This window comes from Equus asinus, chromosome 5 (genome assembly GCF_041296235.1).
Source record: "Equus asinus isolate D_3611 breed Donkey chromosome 5, EquAss-T2T_v2, whole genome shotgun sequence".
NCBI classification, from domain to species: domain Eukaryota; kingdom Metazoa; phylum Chordata; class Mammalia; order Perissodactyla; family Equidae; genus Equus; species Equus asinus.
This window is the reverse complement of record NC_091794.1, coordinates 61,567,596-61,586,003: the sequence shown is the minus strand read 5'-3', so window position 1 is coordinate 61,586,003 and position 18,408 is coordinate 61,567,596. Positions and strand designations below refer to the sequence as shown.

General features: G+C 53.9%; 1 protein-coding gene across 5 annotated transcripts in view; it reads left to right on the top strand.

The window, feature by feature from the left end:
* The window catches only part of LOC123285602 (ral guanine nucleotide dissociation stimulator-like), a 372,006-nt gene extending 357,519 nt beyond the window's left edge, over nt 1–14,487 (top strand). Inside the window, exons 2-11 of one of the 5 annotated variants that reach the window (XM_070509660.1) lie at nt 1,526–3,253; nt 8,010–8,120; nt 8,873–8,983; nt 10,016–10,197; nt 11,553–11,746; nt 11,901–12,268; nt 13,027–13,242; nt 13,597–13,700; nt 14,182–14,251; nt 14,359–14,487. In XM_070509660.1, the coding sequence (XP_070365761.1) occupies nt 3,242–3,253; nt 8,010–8,120; nt 8,873–8,983; nt 10,016–10,197; nt 11,553–11,746; nt 11,901–12,268; nt 13,027–13,242; nt 13,597–13,700; nt 14,182–14,251; nt 14,359–14,472 (1,482 nt within the window). In that variant the 5' untranslated portion in view covers nt 1,526–3,241 and the 3' untranslated portion in view covers nt 14,473–14,487. Of the gene's footprint in view, nt 1–1,100; nt 3,254–7,952; nt 8,121–8,872; nt 8,984–10,015; nt 10,198–11,552; nt 11,747–11,900; nt 12,269–13,026; nt 13,243–13,596; nt 13,701–14,181; nt 14,252–14,358 lie in introns of those variants that run through there. The other 4 variants (XM_070509662.1, XM_070509659.1, XM_070509663.1 and 1 more) reach the window with 4 other exon arrangements.
* The last annotated feature ends 3,921 nt before the right edge of the window (nt 14,488–18,408 follow it).

Below are 18,408 nucleotides of genomic sequence, written 5' to 3'. Positions count from 1 at the left end.
AGTGGATGTTCCTGCTATGAAATATTCACCGGCTCTTGGGGGTCAAACCAGTGATTGGTGCCCATCCACTGGCTCCCTGTGCTCTACGATTCCAGGTGGTGCAACCAAAGGGTGTGTGGGCTAAGAGCTGCTTGTGCCCGGGCACAGAATCACCAAGGTGGCCTCAAAGGCTCCCCCAAAACGACTCCTCAAAAAACAGTTGGGGCAGAAATTGGGTGGAGCATTTTTAAGGGAAGCTTGCAGCAAAGATGTTGTTCGATGGAGTTGGCTAAATTTGAGTATCTCATCAGGGCAGGCACTTCAGCTGGGGTACCGGTGATTGGAGGCCATGTGACAGGCCCACCAGTTTCTGAGTCCCGATGCTGGGCAGCCCGCTCAGCCCACTGGACTGCTGAAGTGGTGCTTACGGAGCCTCTTGCTGGCCTTGTGGAAAGCAGGGCAGTGTGGTGGGAGAAGTCGTGATAGTGTCAGAGGGAGTCATGGCGGGGATTGCGGTGTGGAAGGGGGAGAACTGGAGGCAGGTGCAGTGGATGTGTGACCAACAATGGTCAGGAAGGGAAACCCGGGTGTACCCGGGGCCAGCAGGGGGCCAGCAGAGTCATGTGTCAAAACCAGACGGCGGGCCCCAAGAGGAGCCTCTTACGCTAAGCCCCACGTCACCAAACTGAGTCTTGACTTCATTAGATTTTCGACTCTCCCGGAAACAGAATCTTAACCCACTGGATCAGGAATCCCCCAATCAGCACTAGATAGGTATTCCACATCATAGACTCCTGCAGTCCCGTGTGGAAAGTAACCTTGCAATAAGCCAGCCACCTTCCCGCCTGCTGTGACGTCTTTTCCTTCTCTCTTCTTCCTTTCAAAGTCTTTCATTCCGTACAGCTCCTTGGAGCTCCTTTCTATCTGCTAGATTGGATGCCTCTGGGTGCAGGAATTGGTGAATAAAGCAACGAAGTTCTTTAGACTTACACGGTTGCATTTTGTTTCTTAACGGCTTGGTGGCAGCAGTGGGATTGGAAGGAGACTTCTCATGGCTTCGTGGATGAGAAACACAGCGTTGGTGGCCATGAAGCCTTTGGATTCTACGTCTTTTTTCCTGTTTCTGAGGGCCATGGGTAAGCGTCTTGTGTATCTCAGATCCGCTGTCCTTGCATTGAGCTCCTGATCTAACTGTCTTTCCAGGCGCAGTTTAACGGGCCAGTCTGGTCTGACAGGATGCTCTAGCAGAGCATCTGTCTCAGCCCTGGGTTAGTCCACAGTGCCAGTCAGAGTCTTAGCAGGCAGCTGGAGTTGGCAGATGGTTCCCTGGGACGCTGAGTCTCTAGCCCTTGGTTAGTCCACAGTCCCAAATTTGGTGGGGTCCGCTGATTCTGCCTGCAGTGCCGACTGTTAGGGTCTGCTGGTTCCGTGCGTAGTTCTGGCCAGGGGAGAGGGTGGCACAGACGTGTGCCATATCCACACGCGGTCCTTGAAAACTTCCCACATGCATTTGACACGCATTTTTCTCTCCTTTGACTGGATGCAGATGTCGATAAGTTCTGAGGAAATGGCAAAGGCACAGTGTGGAGGAATTCTGGGACCCTGCGTGACTACTTGGAAGAGTGCTGTCCCCTCCACCTGAACACCACCCGGCACTACCAGAAATGAGAGGTGTCCTGTGATCGTGGATTGGAAGCCTCCATGTTGTTAAGATGTCAACTTCTTCAAAGAAATGAACCAATTAAATGCAGTCCTTATCAAAATCCCAATGACATTTTGTGCTGAAAAACACCCATCCTAAAACTCGTATGGAATCTCAAGTATGCCCAGATGTCTAAAATAGTCTTGAAAGGAAGTACTAATTTGGAGGACTCTCTTTTTACTGATTTAAAACTTGCTACAAACCTACAATATCAAAACAGCATTGTAATGGCGTAAAGACAGACACATAGACAATCGGAACAGAATAGAGAGCCCAGAAATAAGATTGCCAAGGTTATTCAACAGCGGGAAAACAGTCTTCTCAACAAGTGGTTCCTGAAAAAGTGGATATCTTCATGCAAAAAATAAACTTGGATTCTTGCCTCACACCAGATATAAAACTTAATTCTCAATGGATCATGATCCAAATGTAAGAGCTGAAACTCTTTGAAGAAAACATAGGAGAAAACTTTCCACAATAGGATTTGGCAATGATTTCATGGATATGACACTCAAGGCATGGGCAATAAAAAACAGAGTACACATGCCAAAATTCATGAATATTAAAACTTTTCTGCCTCTGAAGACAATATCAACAGAGTAAAAACACAACCCATGCAGCATGGGAGGCCATATTTGCAAATGATCTATCTGACAAGGGCTGAATATACAGAATAGACATAGAACTTCTAAAATTAACAACAACAAAACAAACAACCCAAATCAAAAACGAGCCAGGTACTTGAATAGACTTTTCCTCCAAGAAGATACGCAAATGGTCAACAAGCATATAAAAAGATGCTTAACGTGACTAATCACTGGGGAAATGTAAGTCAAAATCTCAATGAGACACCACCTCACATCCATGTGACGGCACTCCAAAAAATAGACAGTGAAGAAAGGACTCAAACAAATGTTGGCAAAGATGTGGAGAAATTGGACGCAGGTACACTGTGGCTGGAATGTAAAATGGTATAGTTGCTGTGGAAATCAGCATGGCAGTTCCATAAAACAATTAAAAAATAGAATCACTAAATGTCCCCTCAATTGTACTTTGGGATATATACACAGCACAGCTGAAAGCTTGGTCTCAAAGACATATTTGAACACCCATCTTCATGGCATCATTGTTCATGATCGCTGAAATGTGGAACAACCCAAGGATCCATCCAGGGGTGAATGGAGAAGCAACATGGGCATATCGACACACAACTGCATATTATTCATCCTCAAAAACTAAGGATATTCTGAGATATGATACAACATGGATGAACCTTTAGGACAATCAACCAGTCCCAAAAATACAGGCCTTGTGTGACTCCACTTACATGAAATTCCTGAAATGGCCAGATTCAGAGAGATGGACAGCAGATGCAGTGGCCAGGGGTGGGAGCAGAGGAATGGGAGTGACCGATGAGTGGGGACGAGGCTTCAGTTCTGTGGGGTGACAAGAGTTGTGAAGATGCATTGTGCTGATGGCTGCACCACCATATGACTTTGGTCAACACACTGAAGATGCGCTTAATGAAATTAATGTGCTTAATGATGTGTACACAGAAAAATGGTCAAGACGGTAAGTTTTACATTGTGTGTATTTTAAGCGAATAAAAATAGATTTTCTGTTAAAAGTGCAAATACAAAGAAATGAGCAGAGTATGATTTAGTGTTGCCATTCGTGCTCTTCCATTCTGACCCTGGTGTTTGTCTCAGCCCTTGTACCTGAGACAACTTTGATCAGACAAATGCTTTCATTCTGGGCCTAATACAACCTTGAAATCAGAATTAAACAAATCTCTTCAAAATTTTTGTTACAATGTATTTTTCAGAGAAAAAATAATAAGAAGACATTTTTAATATTAAATTTAAGTTTGTTTTATATTAGTTTCAGGTCTACAACAGAATGATTCAATATGTGTGTATATTGTGAAATGATCACTATAAGAAGTCTGGTTGACATCTATCATCAAGAGTTACAAATGTTTTTCTCGTAACGAGAACATCTAAGATTTACGCTATTAGCAACTGTCAAAATGCAATATAGTATTATTAATTCCTTGGCTGCTATAAAATAAGCACCATAAAACAATTCCAGTGTATCCATTTTATTATTAATTCACTGAATCTATTTTTTCTCAGAATCAATTAATTTTTAGGCAAATGACTGAATTTGTTTTAATCTACATCATAATATACTGATACAGGTTCTGACATTTTAAGTTTTGTTTAGGTGTTATTATTTCTAGCAAGCTAACTTTCCTGAATCTTATCAGTCATATCAAAATATATTCGGATGTATTTCTTCTTCCGTCAATAGTTAGTCAATGATAAAGTTGACCGTGTGCCATTTTAACCATTATCAGTTTTGTATGCTGAGGGTGATTTTACCCAGTAATAGACACCGTGTAGGTTTGAAGTCTCCTTGGAGGATAAGCAGTGGGGGGAGGTCAAAGCATGGTACTTGTTTCATTTGCTGAGGGTCCATTTTGACTTTGCTCTTACAAAACGTGTTCTTTGTCCATTTGGGAATCTGAAGCCCAGAAAGTTGGAGGGACTGGCCCAGACCTCAGGAGGGGGTCAGAATCCAGAAGATCAGGCAGGGCTCTGGCTTCCTTGGCCAGGGCTCAACCCCTTCCCTTTGGGTTTTCTTCGGAAACAGGGACCTCATGGTTCTAGGGGAGCCCTGCCCACCCCTGTACACGTGGGGTCATCTTCCTATTCGCATCCAATCATGCACAGGCACACTCACAGCGATTTCTCCTGTGTGGACCATGCAGGGACCCCAGGAAAGAGCAGATACCAGGGAAGTGACAAGAGGCCGAGGAGAAGGCGGTCAGAGGCAGCTCTGCCATGAACAGTAGCATCCATCCTCCTGGCTACATGCCCAGAAGGCCCGAGACAGACCAAAGAATCCCTAAGGTTTCTAGGTGTGTACCTGTTCCAAGGACATCCCTGGCCCAGCCTGGAGGGCACAGGACTGGGGAGCTGGAGTCCACTTCTGTGGGCACCTGCTACTCTGATGAGCCGTTCTCCTCTTGTGTAGACATTGGGTAGAGGAGAGAAGACCTTGGTGTCCTCCTGTGTCAAGTGGAGTGCGTCCAGCGGGTGACTCCCTGGGTTCCGTATGATGCTCACGAAGGGTCTATGGCCCTTGGTTCTCCATCGATGACGCCCTGTGCTCTGAGCACCTGAGAAAATGCTTTCCCACCTGCTGGAGATCCTTTAGAACTGAGAGAGGTTTGGGGGTTCGGGTGGATGAGAACTTGGGATAAGGAAGAACATGCCAGAGCACTGTGAACTAAGGCCAGAGTCCAGGGACAAGACCAGTCCTTGTTGGACTCCCGAGGTCCTCACTTGGCTGGAGAGGAGAATCATTGCCTTGGTTGAGGTCAGGATGCCTCCTGAGAAAACAGGACACCCAAGTGTAGGAACAGAAAGATGAGGGAGAGGGAGGCTCCTGAGGTTCCTCCCACGGCCTGGAAGCCTGCAGCTCCTGCTCCTTTACCCCTGGGACAGTGGGGAGCCTCTGCCTTGAGGACACCCAAAGAGACTTCCTGTGTGGTGGCTTCTGCCAGGGCTGCAGTGCTGGTGCTGGCCACCAGGGTGCAGGCAGCCTCCAGCGTCAGTGGTGCCCAATGAGGTTGGGTTTTCACTGTTGTCACTTCTATTGGGATGTAATTGCCACACAGCACTGCCTAAGTTAACACTGCTGTGTGGTACATTTCAAAATTGCTAAGAACCAAGAAGCTAAACTTCTCATCACAAGCAAACACTTACTTTTCTGTTTTCGGTGACGGATGTTAAGTGAACTGATGGTGTCATTGCGCAGGCTGTGTGCATCCAGTCCCTGTGCTGACTTCTTAAACTTACACGGCACCCACTCAGCCTGCCTCAGCTGCTGGAGCAGCAAATAGCCGTGCAGAGGCCTTTTCGGCTGTCCCCCGCCTCAGAGAGAACTCACTCCTCCTGGTACTAGCGGTCCTCTCCACAGTCTGACTTGGTGAAGAGCAGGAGGAGGGGACACGAGTTTCACAATTCTTCACTCAGCGACTGTGCACCGAGCACTCACCCTGTGCCAGGTGCTCAGGTGGGTCTAAGTGCAGGGCTGACAGTGACTGAGTGGTCCCTGCCGGTCAGGAGCTCACAGTCTGGAGGGGACAAGGACAAAAGCATGAAAGCAAAGACATGAGAGGGGAAAGAGCCAGTGCTGAGGGGACATTCAGGGGCCTGTGAGGGAGGGCTGGGGGTCACCGGGTAGGGGTCTGAAAGGCCTCACTGGGGTGACATTTCCTGGGACCAGAATGACAAGAGGGAGCCAGCCCTGCACAAGTCTGGGAGTGGCGTGTCAGGGAGAAGGCACCCCTGCTGTAGACACTCATGGGCAGAAGGGGGTTTGGCCAGAGGATGTGAGAAAGGTGGCCAGTGTGGCTGGAGGGAGCCTGGGGGGAGAGAGGAGGCGGAGGAGGGCAGGGCCAGATCCTGGGGCCTGAAATCACGGTTCCAGTGCCTTGCATCTGTAAACGGCAAATGCCTCATGTCTCACAATTTTTGTGGTTGAGGAATCAGACATAGATTAGCTTGGTTCTTCTGCTCGAGATGCCTCAAGGCCGCGGCCGCGGCCTCAAGTGATGCTCGACTGGCAGAGAATTTCCTCTCAGGTTCACTCAAAGGAGTCGAGGTGCACTTTGGACTCAGAGCATGGGTTCCTTTCTGTCTGTTGGCCTGGGCGCTGCCTCGGTTCTCTCCCATGTGGGCTTCTGTGTATGGCAGCTAAAAACGTGTGTGCTTGATTCCACAGCTCAGGGACAGGAGAGAGAGAGAGACACGGGAAAGAGAGAGAGACGGAACTTAAGAGAGGGAATAAGAAAGAAGTGAGAGACTTTCTGTGTTTAAAATTTAGACATGACACTCGTCCACATTGGCTGTGTTCTATTGGCGAGAGCCAGTCACTAAGCACTCAGTGGTCACACAGGAATCTGTGAGGGATGTGTGTACCACGGGTGGGGATCTCTGGGAGCCATGGTGAAGGCTGCCCACCTCACAGATCAAGATGAGGCTCTTGGGTCTCTTTCTAAACAGAAGAGGAAACAATGGAGAGGTTTGAATCCAGAGGATGACAGTGTCTGGATTTCATTCATCAACCCTCTCCTTGTGCTGACATTGAAATGAGGCCAAGAGAGGAAGTGCCTGTTGCAATAGCGCATTGCTGAACCCAGGCCTGGTTTGAGTGGTGTTCATGCTACATCCCTTCTCGTAATTCTTCCATCTCTTTGTTTGTGCATTACTTGCACTTGACACCACCTCACAGGTGGTATGGATATTATTTCATATACACCTGATGATGTCCCTAGCAAGTAGATTCTAGGCGGATTCCCCTTGGGCAGGTTTGGAGACTGGGGAGGCCCTGAGAGGCACAATGAGTTTTCCAGGACAGAGAACTGGTAAGATAAAGGAGGTCTGAATTCTGCTCTGCCTCCTCAAAGCTGGGACCCTCATCACATTCCCAGGGAGCTGTGGCTGGGGCTGTGGAAGCTCCTCATGTAGAGTTAAGAAGAAGACATGGGGGTGGTTTGGGTAGGTCCGATTACAGGAAGCAGCCCAGGTAATGGAATCTTGAAAAAGTGACCTCACTTCCTTGGCGATAGACCCCAACAGATTTAGAACTCTGGTAACCAGGCAGTTAATTCTAGAGACAGACCCCTAGCCAGTTCATTTGACTGGAGACACTTCAGAGTACAACATGTTTACTTGTTGTGTACCAGTTTTCAGAGGCTCTAGGCTCAGGAAAGCCCAGAGTGTGAGACTGTTGTGTTGTTGTGGACATCGGATCAAGCCTCATGGCCAATTTGGCAGGAGGTACCCAAAGGTAATGTGGGGCAGCCCAGGGCAGCCCACTGGAGGGCAGGACACAACTCGGATCCCACCTGAGCAGCCCCATAGCCCTTGCACCTTGTGTGAGGGTTTGTGTGTGAGTGTCGGGGTGTGTGTGTACGCGTGGGCGCTGTGCGGGAAGGCAGCAGGTGAGGAGTGGGTCCCTCCTGGGCAGGAGGAGAGTGTTATGTGCTGTCAGCCAGGTGAGTCTGTCATATTCATACCCCGGGGCTTGGCTGGCAGCCTGAGCAGCTGGGTGCTGGGATCAAGCTCCTCTGCCCTTGTGTTAGTCCTGAGCCGTAGAAGTTTCATCTAGTTCCCTCCCTGGTCAGATGTCTGTGCAGACGTCCCTCTGTGCCTGAACTAGGGAACAGAAATTCTCATGGGGGTGTCCCCCTGTGGCGATGTGCAGGCAGGCCCCTGATGCCTCCTGGCCCGTCTGCCGGGCACTGTGTTTCCAGAACTCCACGCAGGAGATCTTTGAAGAGCTACATGATGGGTTCGACTTCTCTCCCTCCCTAGTCAAGGGGCAGGAGCAGCAGGCCGCCAGCAGCATCCTGTGCTGGTCTGAGGTGAGAGCAGGAGCAGAGGGTCTCCCCGCCCACCACCCCAAGATGTTCAGGTTGGGCCTGGAACCCAGGTCCGAATCTGAGCACACCCCTGGTGCCCTCACAGGGCTTTCCCACTGAGTGTCCTACGGCCTTACTCCCAAAGGAGTCTGGGCCTCCTCTCCTCCCCAGCCAGCTGAGGGCTCGGGTGGAAAGACACTCTCCACATGTTTCTTGGAATCGTAGAGGAAAGGTTTACTGTTGTTGTCACTTCTCACGAGGCCATGAGGACCTTAGCATTTTGCTCCTGTTTTGATTGATGTAACTTCCCGGCTGGGAAGCTGTAGCACTCAGCGCCACTGTCCTTGCAGACCTGCTCCAAGCCTCACAAATCATCACACTTGCTAGGCTGATTACACACAAAGAGCATGGGCGTGGATTACAGGATTCTATACATTTCTCTGCACCTTGTCACCTCACAAAACACTTCGAATCAGAGCAGTTTGTTACGTGCTGTAAAACTGGTGAGTCTGTGATATTCATACCCCAGGCTGGCAACCTGAGCAGGTGGGTGCTGGGGATCAAGCTCCTCTGCCCTTGTGTTAATCCCCAGCCTTAGAAGTTTCATCTAGTTCCCTCCCTGGTCAGATGTCTGTGCAGATGTCCATCTGTGCCTGAACTAGGGAACAGAAATTCTCATGGGGGTGTCCCCCTATGGCGATGTGCAGCAGGCTCCTGATGCCTCCTGGCCCGTCTGCCGGTCATTGTCTTTCCAGAACTCCACTCAGGAGATGTTTGAAGAGTTATGTGTTGGGTTCGACTTCTCTCCCTCCCTAGTCAAGGGGCAGGAGCAGCAGGCCACCAGCAGCATCCTGTGCCGGTCTGAGGTGAGAGCAGGAGCAGAAGGTCTTTACCCCCACCCCCCCCCAAGATGTTCAGCGTGGGCCTGGAACCCAGGTCTGAATCTGAGCACACCCCTGGGGCCCTCACAGGGCTTTCCCAACGGAGTGTCCTACGGCCTTGCTCCTGAAGGAGTCTGGGCCTCCTCTCCTCCCGAGCCAGCTGTGGGGTAGGGTGGAAAGACACTCTTGACGTTTCTTGGAATCATAGAGGAAATGTTTAATGTTGTTATCACTTTTCACGAGGCCATGAGGACCTTAGCATTTTGCTCCTGTTTTGACTGATGTAACTACCCGGCTGTGAAGCTGTGTAGCACTCAGGCCACTGTCCTTGCAGACCTTCTCCAAGCCTCACGAATCATCACACTTGCTAGGCTGATTTACACATAAAGAGGATGGCGGTGGGATTACAGGATCCTATACATTTCTCTGCTACTTGTCATTGCACAGAACACGGCAACTCATTGTAGGCCGCTCAGGTCAGGAGCTGAGGCCTTAAGTGACTTCATCATATTCCACAGAGGAGGACATTTTGCACAGTGATTCAGCCTTTCGATGCTGTTGGACCTTGACATGACCCAATTCTGTTGCCATTTGAGCCAACACTGCAGGGCACATTTTAAGCGTGTCCGAATAGACTCTAAGTTTTCCAGGTCTGCCATGACATAGAACCGCAGATTGGCGGAAGGTCACTAATCATCTCTTTGCTCCTGTCTGTGGTGGGGATGTTCATTGATGACTCCCTGGGATAATGCTCTTACCTCAGGCTCTTAATGCACAGAGGTACAATTGTTCCTCAGGTCACAGAATGCCTTGAAGGTACTGAGTGTTTGTCATTCCCCTAAAAATCAAATTGTACTTTTAAGTCCAAAACCATTTTCAAGGCGGGCTCTCGTCCCTCTTGCACAACTTCCTGAGGCGCTGGGAGGTTCTGGTCTGAGCTCCAGACCCTGATGCCCCTGGTGGTTCATGGTGACTCCACTGACTCTGTGTCCCTCCTTGTCCACGTGGTATGCCAAGGAACCCACCCTGTCCGTGGCTGAGGCCCGCACGATGCGGACCCTCAAGGCAGGCGCAGTGCAGAAGGTGGTAGGCTGCCTGCAACCATCTTTCCACGGCAGATCCATCTCCGTCACCACCTTCCCGTGTGTGTACCAGGCCTTCTACCCGACCCCACAGGTCCTGGACCAGCTGCTCCAGAGGTGAGTGTCCACCCCTCCACAGCACAGCAGGGAGTCTCCTACCTAATAAACGTGTGCCTTGGGAACGTCCCCACACCTCTCTGAGTGTCACCTTGCTCATCCGAATAGTGGGGTGGTAAGAGGGTAAACCTCACAGGGTCACTGAAGGAAATCACGGGAGACAGCACGGCAGACGCTTGCCTGGTGCCGGACTCCACAGAAGGGACTGCTGCTCATGCTGCGTGTCCTCATGCTTACAGCTTCCGTCGCCAGTGAGGAGACTCCCTGCCTCTCCCCTCGCTGGCCTGTGGCCTTCCTGAGTGTGGAAAAGTACATGAAAGCAAACTGTTTTCCTATTGGCAAGACAATTTAGCGAGTCCATCTAGCTGATCCTGGTCCTTGTCTTCGGTGCGGCCAGAGCAGTGGTCTCTGTGGGCAGCAGAGGAGACGCAGGCCCACTCAGAATTCTGGGAAGGCTCTGGATGGGGTTCATTCATTCAATACTATATGTTAAGCTCCTACTACACTCGTACCCTTTCCTACACACTAAGGGTGTCCACTGAAGGAAGCAGACACTCTCCCTGGGGCTCAATTCTAGCCTGAGAGCTAGAAGCTCACTTCTGGGCATCATGAGTATTCATGCCCAGAGGACGTTAGATGTCACACCCTCTTGGCCTCCTCTAGATATGGACGCATCCTCTCATAGTCAGACCACGATGACAGACTTCAAGGACCAACTAAGACCATGAGTGGTGTTGGGTCCAGAGGGAGGGCCTCCTGTGTCCACAGAAGGGGCTAGGAGACCATGGGGACTGTGGCTATGGATGGACTGGCAGACCCTGGATCTCACGCCTCTTGGGGTTTCTGTGGGGGGCCTGAGGTCTGCGGTCTTCCCTACAGGAGGAAATGAATCAAAGAGACCTGTTCATGGGGTGCCAGTCCCGCCATGGGAAGCAGAGGAGAGGCTGGGCTGAGTCGGCCACTGAGAGACTCCTCGCTTCCACAGTTCCCTCTCCCTCTCCCTGCCCTCTGCACAGGCACCTCTCCTAAGCACCGCCACTGGGGCCCAGAACAGTAGCTGGTGAGCAGCCTGGTCACAAATCTGCCTCCAACCTCAGTCCTGATGCTCGAGCGTGGAGGATGGGGCAGGCTATGTCCAGGCCCTTTGGGAAAAGAGTGTCAGGTGGAAGACCAGACTCACACAGGCTCTCTGTTAGATTGGCTGATGACCAGGCCTTCCAGTGCAAGGACAGCCACCCAGGGATTGGAGTGGCTGGTCCACCCTCTGGGGCTCAGGCACAGAGAAGGTGCTGTGGGAACACAGTGTGGAACAGCAGGCCAGGCCTGTGACTCTCTTCACACATGCCTCTCTCCAGTGCCCTCTCTCCCATCTGGGGCCCCCGGCCTCAGGAGAACTCCCAGGATATGTGGCAGATGCTGCGCCACTCCAGGATCAATCTGACGTTGGCGTATCTCCAGGACCTCTTGCCTGGCTCAGTCCTGAAGCACCAGGCCACCCCTCTTCTCATCCAGGTGGACCTTTTCCAGGCCACTGAGTTGGAGACAGAGGGTAAGGGAGACCGTAGGCTTGGAAGACTACCCCAGTGGGTGGGTCACGACTGGGGATTCATTGAAAGACAGTGGGATCTTTCCTGTTTGGGGAAAGGCACATGGAAAGCAACTTATGTAGCTGACCCTTTCTCTTTCTCCATCTCCTGCCCCAGCTCCAGCGCTTCTGCCAGGTGCAGAGGCAGAAAAGGGGCCACATCTGGAGCTGGACGGAACTCCAGTTCTATTTCTGCCGTCACTTCTAGCGCTGGAACCGGCAGCAGCGCCCTCAGCTGCTCCAGACCCCGAGCGAGTGCCATCAGCAGCCCCAGCCCAAGTGCCAGGTCCTGAACTGGACTCAACGGGACCAAGGGGTCTGCTGGGATTTCCACCTCAGGCTCCAGTAACAGCCGCAGAATCAGCTCCGGTTCCAGAGGCTTCCCACCCCTGTCGAGTGACCGGGAAGAAGCAGCCCGATGGGAAGCCTAGCCTCATGGCCTTCTCCCCAAGGGAGGTGGCAGAACAGCTGACGGCCATTGACGCGGTGAGCACCCGGGCTCTCAGGGCGGGGTGGGGCAGGCCACCCCTATGCCATCAGCTGGCCCAGACCTGCTTTTCCCTGTGGCGGCTCCTGTGACCTGGGTCCCAATCCCAGCTCCACCACTTCCCAACCATGGGATCTGGGCAACTCCCCAGCCTTCGTGTTCCACCCTCACACTGTAGAGATGGGGACCAAGAGGCCCTGCTGGACAGAGGGGCTGAGCACATTGAGTGAAGTAGAACACAGAGGAAGCCTGGTGGGGCTTGGCCCGAGAGGTCGGGGAGGAGAACTCACTGTGTGCAGCCAGGAACTCAGGCGGCCCAGCCATCTGCTCGGGATGCTCAGCAGCCTCAGCATTTGTGATGCACCAGACGTGTACTTCACTAAAAGGGAGACAACCTGACAAAGCCCGTGGGTGTAGCTGGCACAGGGCAATGTGCAGCGGAATGGGGCCTGGGACCAAGGATGCTCAGGATGCAGGGAGATGCCCCCTTGGGAGGAGCCAAGCGGAGCAGCCCTCTGGAGCTTGCAGTTTGTGGGGGTGGGCTGTGTGTAAATGCTCCTGTCCTTTCCCCACCAGTCTGGAGTCCCGGGTCCTCCTGTGCTGGGTGCTCTCAGTGGAAGAACAATGAAAGCGAGGGGCTCCCACCACGCTGAGAACACATCCTCAGCTTCCTGAGCCCCTCCTTAGACCGGTGACTCCTGCTTGGACACTAAGCTGGGCTGTGGCAGGGCTGAGTGACACTCCCCCTCCTCCCCAGGAAGTGTTCAAGAACGTCGAGCCCTCTGAGTGTCTGGGCTCCACCTGGGGCAAAAGAAACCGGCCCGGACATGAGAACGTGGCACCCACCGTCTGGGCCACAGTGGTGCAGTTCAACAGAGTAGTAAAGTGTGTCATGACGTCCTGCCTTGGGGACCCAAACGTGACGGCCCGGGACAGGGCCAAGGTTCTGGAGCGGTGGATCGAGGTGGCCAGGGTATGCGGGGGGAGACCCTCTCCAGAGCCGTGGAACTGCCCCTTCTCCTTGATCAGCTCTCAGGACTGAAGGCTGCACTCTAAGCCCCTGCACAGTCGCTAGGTCCTTCCTGTCAAGGGCACACTGACCTTGACTCGCATGTCCCAGGGGTGGGATGCTCACTTCCTCCCTGGCTCCTTCCTACTTTGAGCGAAATTCCTCCTCCTGGAAGTGTTACTCTTTGGTCCACCTGTGCCCACCCTGGCACCCTGGCCATCTGTCCCACTCAGGAGGTGAGAGTGGAAGGGAGGGGGACTGAAGCCAGAGCAGACAGGGCTCCTGCTCCCCCTCCCAGTTCCTCCTCTCCCTCCTCAGGAGTGCCGAGCCTTGAGGAACATCTCCTCCCTGCACGCAGTCCTCTCGGCTCTGCAGAGCGTGCCCATACACAGACTGAAGAAGACCTGGGGGAAAGTGTCCAGGTGGGGAGGCCTCTCCACAGGAGGACCAGGGGGAGGAGGGAGCTCCCACGTGTCTGCCATTGCCCTCTCGTCGGCTGGAGCTTCCTGGGTGGCCGTAAGCCCTGGGCACAGGGCCTGGGTGGGTGTGCAGTGTCCCTGATCCTCACTGGCAACTTAGGCCCCCAGTTCTGCTTCAGGAATCAGGTTCCCTGGATGTCACATAGTAGGTTGAACCAAAGTGGAGATTTTCAAGTGTTTGCCATACAGCAACAGAACTCTGTGCCCAGTGGGAAACCAAACTGGTCAAAATACAGCTGCTGCATAGAAAAGGGAGTGGCAGCCCCAGGTGACCAACATGAGAGCCCCCTCTGCAGTCCCATGGTGACGTCAGTGCTCAGAGGACCCCCACGAAAATCCTCATTCGGGCAGTTTGGATTTTCCAGATTCTCATCGAGAAGGGACTTGCACTCCTGAGTTTCTCCTTCCTCCTTTCCCCCCTCAGGAAGAGCTGCCGAAAATTTAAAAAGCTCTGTGATGAGGACAACTCCCTTAGCTGGGAGCTGCTCATCAAGGTAGAGTGGAGGCTGGCATGTGGAGGGAGAGGTGGGGTGTGGGGAAGGGGGAAGGGGCAGGATGTGGACGGTCATTTCTCACTTGGAGTTTCTGTGTACAATTCCAGTCTTCCCTGGATGAACAGGAAGATGGGGTATGTTTGGTCCATGGGCAGGTGGGGGAGGTGTTTGTGGGGTGGGAAGCCCCGGTCATGGCAGGAAGTGGGGGGTGTCTGGGCTGATCCCGGAGGGGATGCTGAGCTGGCCGGTGGAGCAGGGGCTGCCTTCCATTTTGGTCCACGCTGTCAGCACTTAGATTCTTCCAGGCTGTTGCGTGCATGGGGTGGACAGGCGTATGTTTCTTCCCTGAAGCAGCTCAGTGTGTCTTTAGGAAGCCAGGCCCCCACTGCTCCTTCTGTCTTCACCACTTCTCCACGAGGAGGGCACCCTGCCTGCCCTCGGGATGGGCACTGCCAGGCATTCCCCCAGGCCAGGTGGACAAATGGGCTGCCCAGCTTTGAGTCTGAATGGCTGGAGCATGACAGATGTTTGTGCATGTGTGACTCCCCAGAGGCCCTACCACCGTCCCTGCTAGTCTGTCCCTGTCAGGAACACTCACCTGGGTCCTAGTCAGCAGTAACTGGTGCCCAGGTGGCTTATGGGAAGTGTCCAGGAAACTGGTGGTGCTCAGTGGATCTTTCCTGAATGGACCTCATAGGCTTCACATGAAAGAGAAACCGAAGTGTCCTCTCAGCCCCGCCCCACCCTTTCACGCCGGGTGGGGTGAGAGCCAGAACCATGTAGACCGTCACTGACGCTGAGTCCTCAGGAGACCCTGCGAGGTAGGGGGAGTTGTCACACTTTCCAGATGAGGAGGCTGACTCAAGGAAGACAGGCGTTCGGCCCAAGGTCACACAGCGAGAGTGTTGGAGCTAGGATTGTTCTAGAATCAGAGTGTGCTGGAGGATGGAGTAGCATGGGTACCAGCTGACTTGGTTCAGACGTCCAGGGCTGAGGTCAGAGGGGCTGAGAAGTGGGGTGAGGGGAGGATGGCCTCCTTGACCCTGTCCTCAATCCTGGCAGAAGCAGCCCTCCAAGTTTGCCACCCTGCTGAGGACCCTGCAGAGAGGCCGGAAGAGGCAGCAGCAGCAGGTGAGTGTGCCTGTGGGGAGGCGCTCCAAGGTCAGAGGAGGGGACTCTGCCCTCCCAGCTGGGGGCTCCAATCCAGAGAGGGGACCTTCCTCCTGCAGCCCTCCTCCTGTTGCCGCAGAGCCTGACACCCGCCCTTAGAAGTGACCAGGAGGAGGGCCTGGGGAGCTGCAGCAGGATGGGTCGGGAGAGTGGAGGGGCCAAGGATTAAAGGCCCTGTGACCAGCCAAAAGCAGGCCCTGGGAGGTGACCAGGAGGAGTCTGGTGTTCTTGGAGGGTGAGGGGTGGGGATTGAGGGCCGGCTATAAAGGGTTTGAGGCTGCTCCGTGTGGGGACCCTGGGCTGGGCCAGGAGGCTGAGCATGAGGAGTTTTCAGGGGAGGGTCATGGGGACACCTGAGACCAGGGCCTCATCCCATCTAATCCCAATGGCACAGGGCATCGTCCCCTTCCTGGGCACCATGCTAACTGACCTGATCATGCTGGACACTGCCATGGAGGATTACGTAAATGTGAGTGAGGCCGGGGGCCAGAAGGGGATGACCAGGTTGGGACTTGGGAAGACACAGTCCCAGTACCAAGACCTGAGTGGTCAGAATGTGGTAACTTCCTGTCATGACAGCCTCCCAGGCTCCCCTGTGGGCTGGGGCAGTGTGCCCCTCTTAGGGATGAGGGAACGAAGGCTCCACGTGGAGCCCGTCCCGGGTCCCCAGGCTGGCGAAGCAGCAGAGCTGCCCGCCTGCAGAGCTGCATGGGCTTTGTTGGAGGCGAGAGAGAAGTCAGCCTCCAAGTCAGGCAGCACACTGATGGAGCTGTCCCTGCCTGCCTGAGGACTCAGCCTCCCTGTCCGTCATCGGAGGGGCTTGGGCTACAGGGTCTTTGAGTGTCGGCCCCCATGTCCTCCCTTCTCTGGAGCCCAGAGCCTGGCCTGGGTCCAAGTCCTGTTTTCTGTCAGGCCCAGCCCCCTCCTGGACCTGGAGCTGGGCACCATGAGAAGGGGTGTGCACGGGGGCTGGTCATAGCTAGGGGGCTCGTTCTGATGGACTTTTGCTGTCTGCCTTCCAGGGCAATGAGATCAACCACGAGAAAAAGAAAAAGGTGAGCAGCTGTGGCCTTCCATGTCAGGGAGGAGAGGGGCGTGGAAACCAGAGACGCCCCTGGGCGGAACTCTCCTGGGCACCACCCGCTGCATCTTACATTTACTGAGAGTGTTGGATGACAGAGAATCAGGAGACCCATCCAGTGGGGGGGTGGGGGCAGCGGTGGGCATCAAGCAAAACTTCCTGCGGGAGGGGCTTCTACCCATCTCTGAGAACAGGTAGGTCCTGCGTGGAATTGGAGGGAAGGAGGGTCCCATGTGAGCAAGGACCCAGGACCAGCCCCTTGCCCCACTCCTCACCCCCTGAAGACCCTGCAGCATCCCCAGCAGGCTCTGTCTGCATCCTCTCCTCCCTCTGGTGCCAGGAGCACAAAGTGATGATGGAGATCGTGCAGCTCCAGGAGGCTGCAGAGAATTACAACCTAGAGCCCCAGGAGCGATTCAGGGCCTGGTTCTGGGACATGCAGCAGCTCAGTGAGGACGAGAGGTGAGGCTGGACAGGACATGGGGAGGAAGAGGTGCACTCTCCCTGCTGGCCAGTCCAGAGAGCCTGAGTCCATGACTCCCTTGTCAGCCCTGACCTGTCGCATGGCGATGGCTGGGGAAGCTGGGCTCCAGCTGCTGGGCAGATGCCGGGAGGGACACCAGGGCTGTGGATTGTGGGAGGCTCACAGGTGCCACTCTATCCTGTAGCTACAGCCTGTCCTGCCAGCTGGAGCCCCGGTGCTAGTTGGCCAGCAAATCTCTCCAGGCCCAGAGAGCATGGCCATCATGAAGCTGAGGAGGGAGTGAGCGTCCCGTTGTCGTATGACCTCTTCCTTAGCAGCAGGGACCCAGCTGGGGCACTCAGGGTGCAGGGGCCCCACCGCCTGCCACCCCTTCCTGAGGCCAATTTCCATCTCTGTAGGGGTGAGAATCACTGCTTGTAAATAGTTCATGCCAGATTTGCATACCGTTGTATTAAAGTCCTGTTTCTCTTAGAGCCTGGGAGTGGTGGTTCTTTCACATTCTGTGCTAATTTAAACGCTGTCCAGACTCTCAGATCCCTCACTGGAGTAAGACATTTTGCAGTCATCCGATTACTGTGTGTGGGAGAGGGGGAAGGTGCAGCCCCTCCCTGGCTGCTGAAGGAGACCGCCAAGTGCCTCTCCTCAGAGGACAGGTCCGTGTCAGCATCGTGAAGCTGGGCCAGGAGCAGAGACAGCCCCTCAGACCCCTGAGATGGGAGGTCGAGGTATTTTCTCAGGCCGAGCATCCACCACGGAAATGTGGGGGGCCCTAAAGCCACCACTTGCCAGGCCCACTCTGTGCCCCAGGAGAGGGGCTGCCCGTCCACACTCTGGAGGGAGAGGAAACATTTCCTGCGTCTCTTGTGGACGTGTCTCTGGACCCCATGTTGGGAACTTGTAGTTTTTTAGTTCAGCCTCTGGAAACGCATCAGCTCTAAGTGGGGAAAACACGTAAGGAGATCAAACCGTGCGTGTGGAGAGGACAAGGCCAGGGGAAGGTCATTTGTGCAGGGACTTTGGGCAGGCAGGACCTCCCCTCCCCAGTGTCTCCCTGGGGCTCCATGCTCACCCTTTCCCTGGCCTGGAATCCTGCTGGGAACTTGTCCCCGGCTCCGAAGTCCTCTCCCTGCTCGTCTCCTCTCCAGGGGAACACTTGTGGTGCAGCCGTCCAGGCTCCAGCTGGGCCCCGTTCCCGACACCCTCCTGCTCCCTGGGACCCAGGACCCCAGCCCCTGCACTTCCTTCTTCAGTCTTGTCAAGTCAGAAGTCCCCTCAAGGCCCCACCCTCCCTCAGGTGCCTCACAGCCACTCCTTCCTGGCTGGCCTGATGGACCAGGATGGGTTCTGACAGGCGGGATAAGGGTCCATGTACCTGGCCAGACGAAACCCCCACTCGGTCCCTTGCTGACCAAGATGACTTCC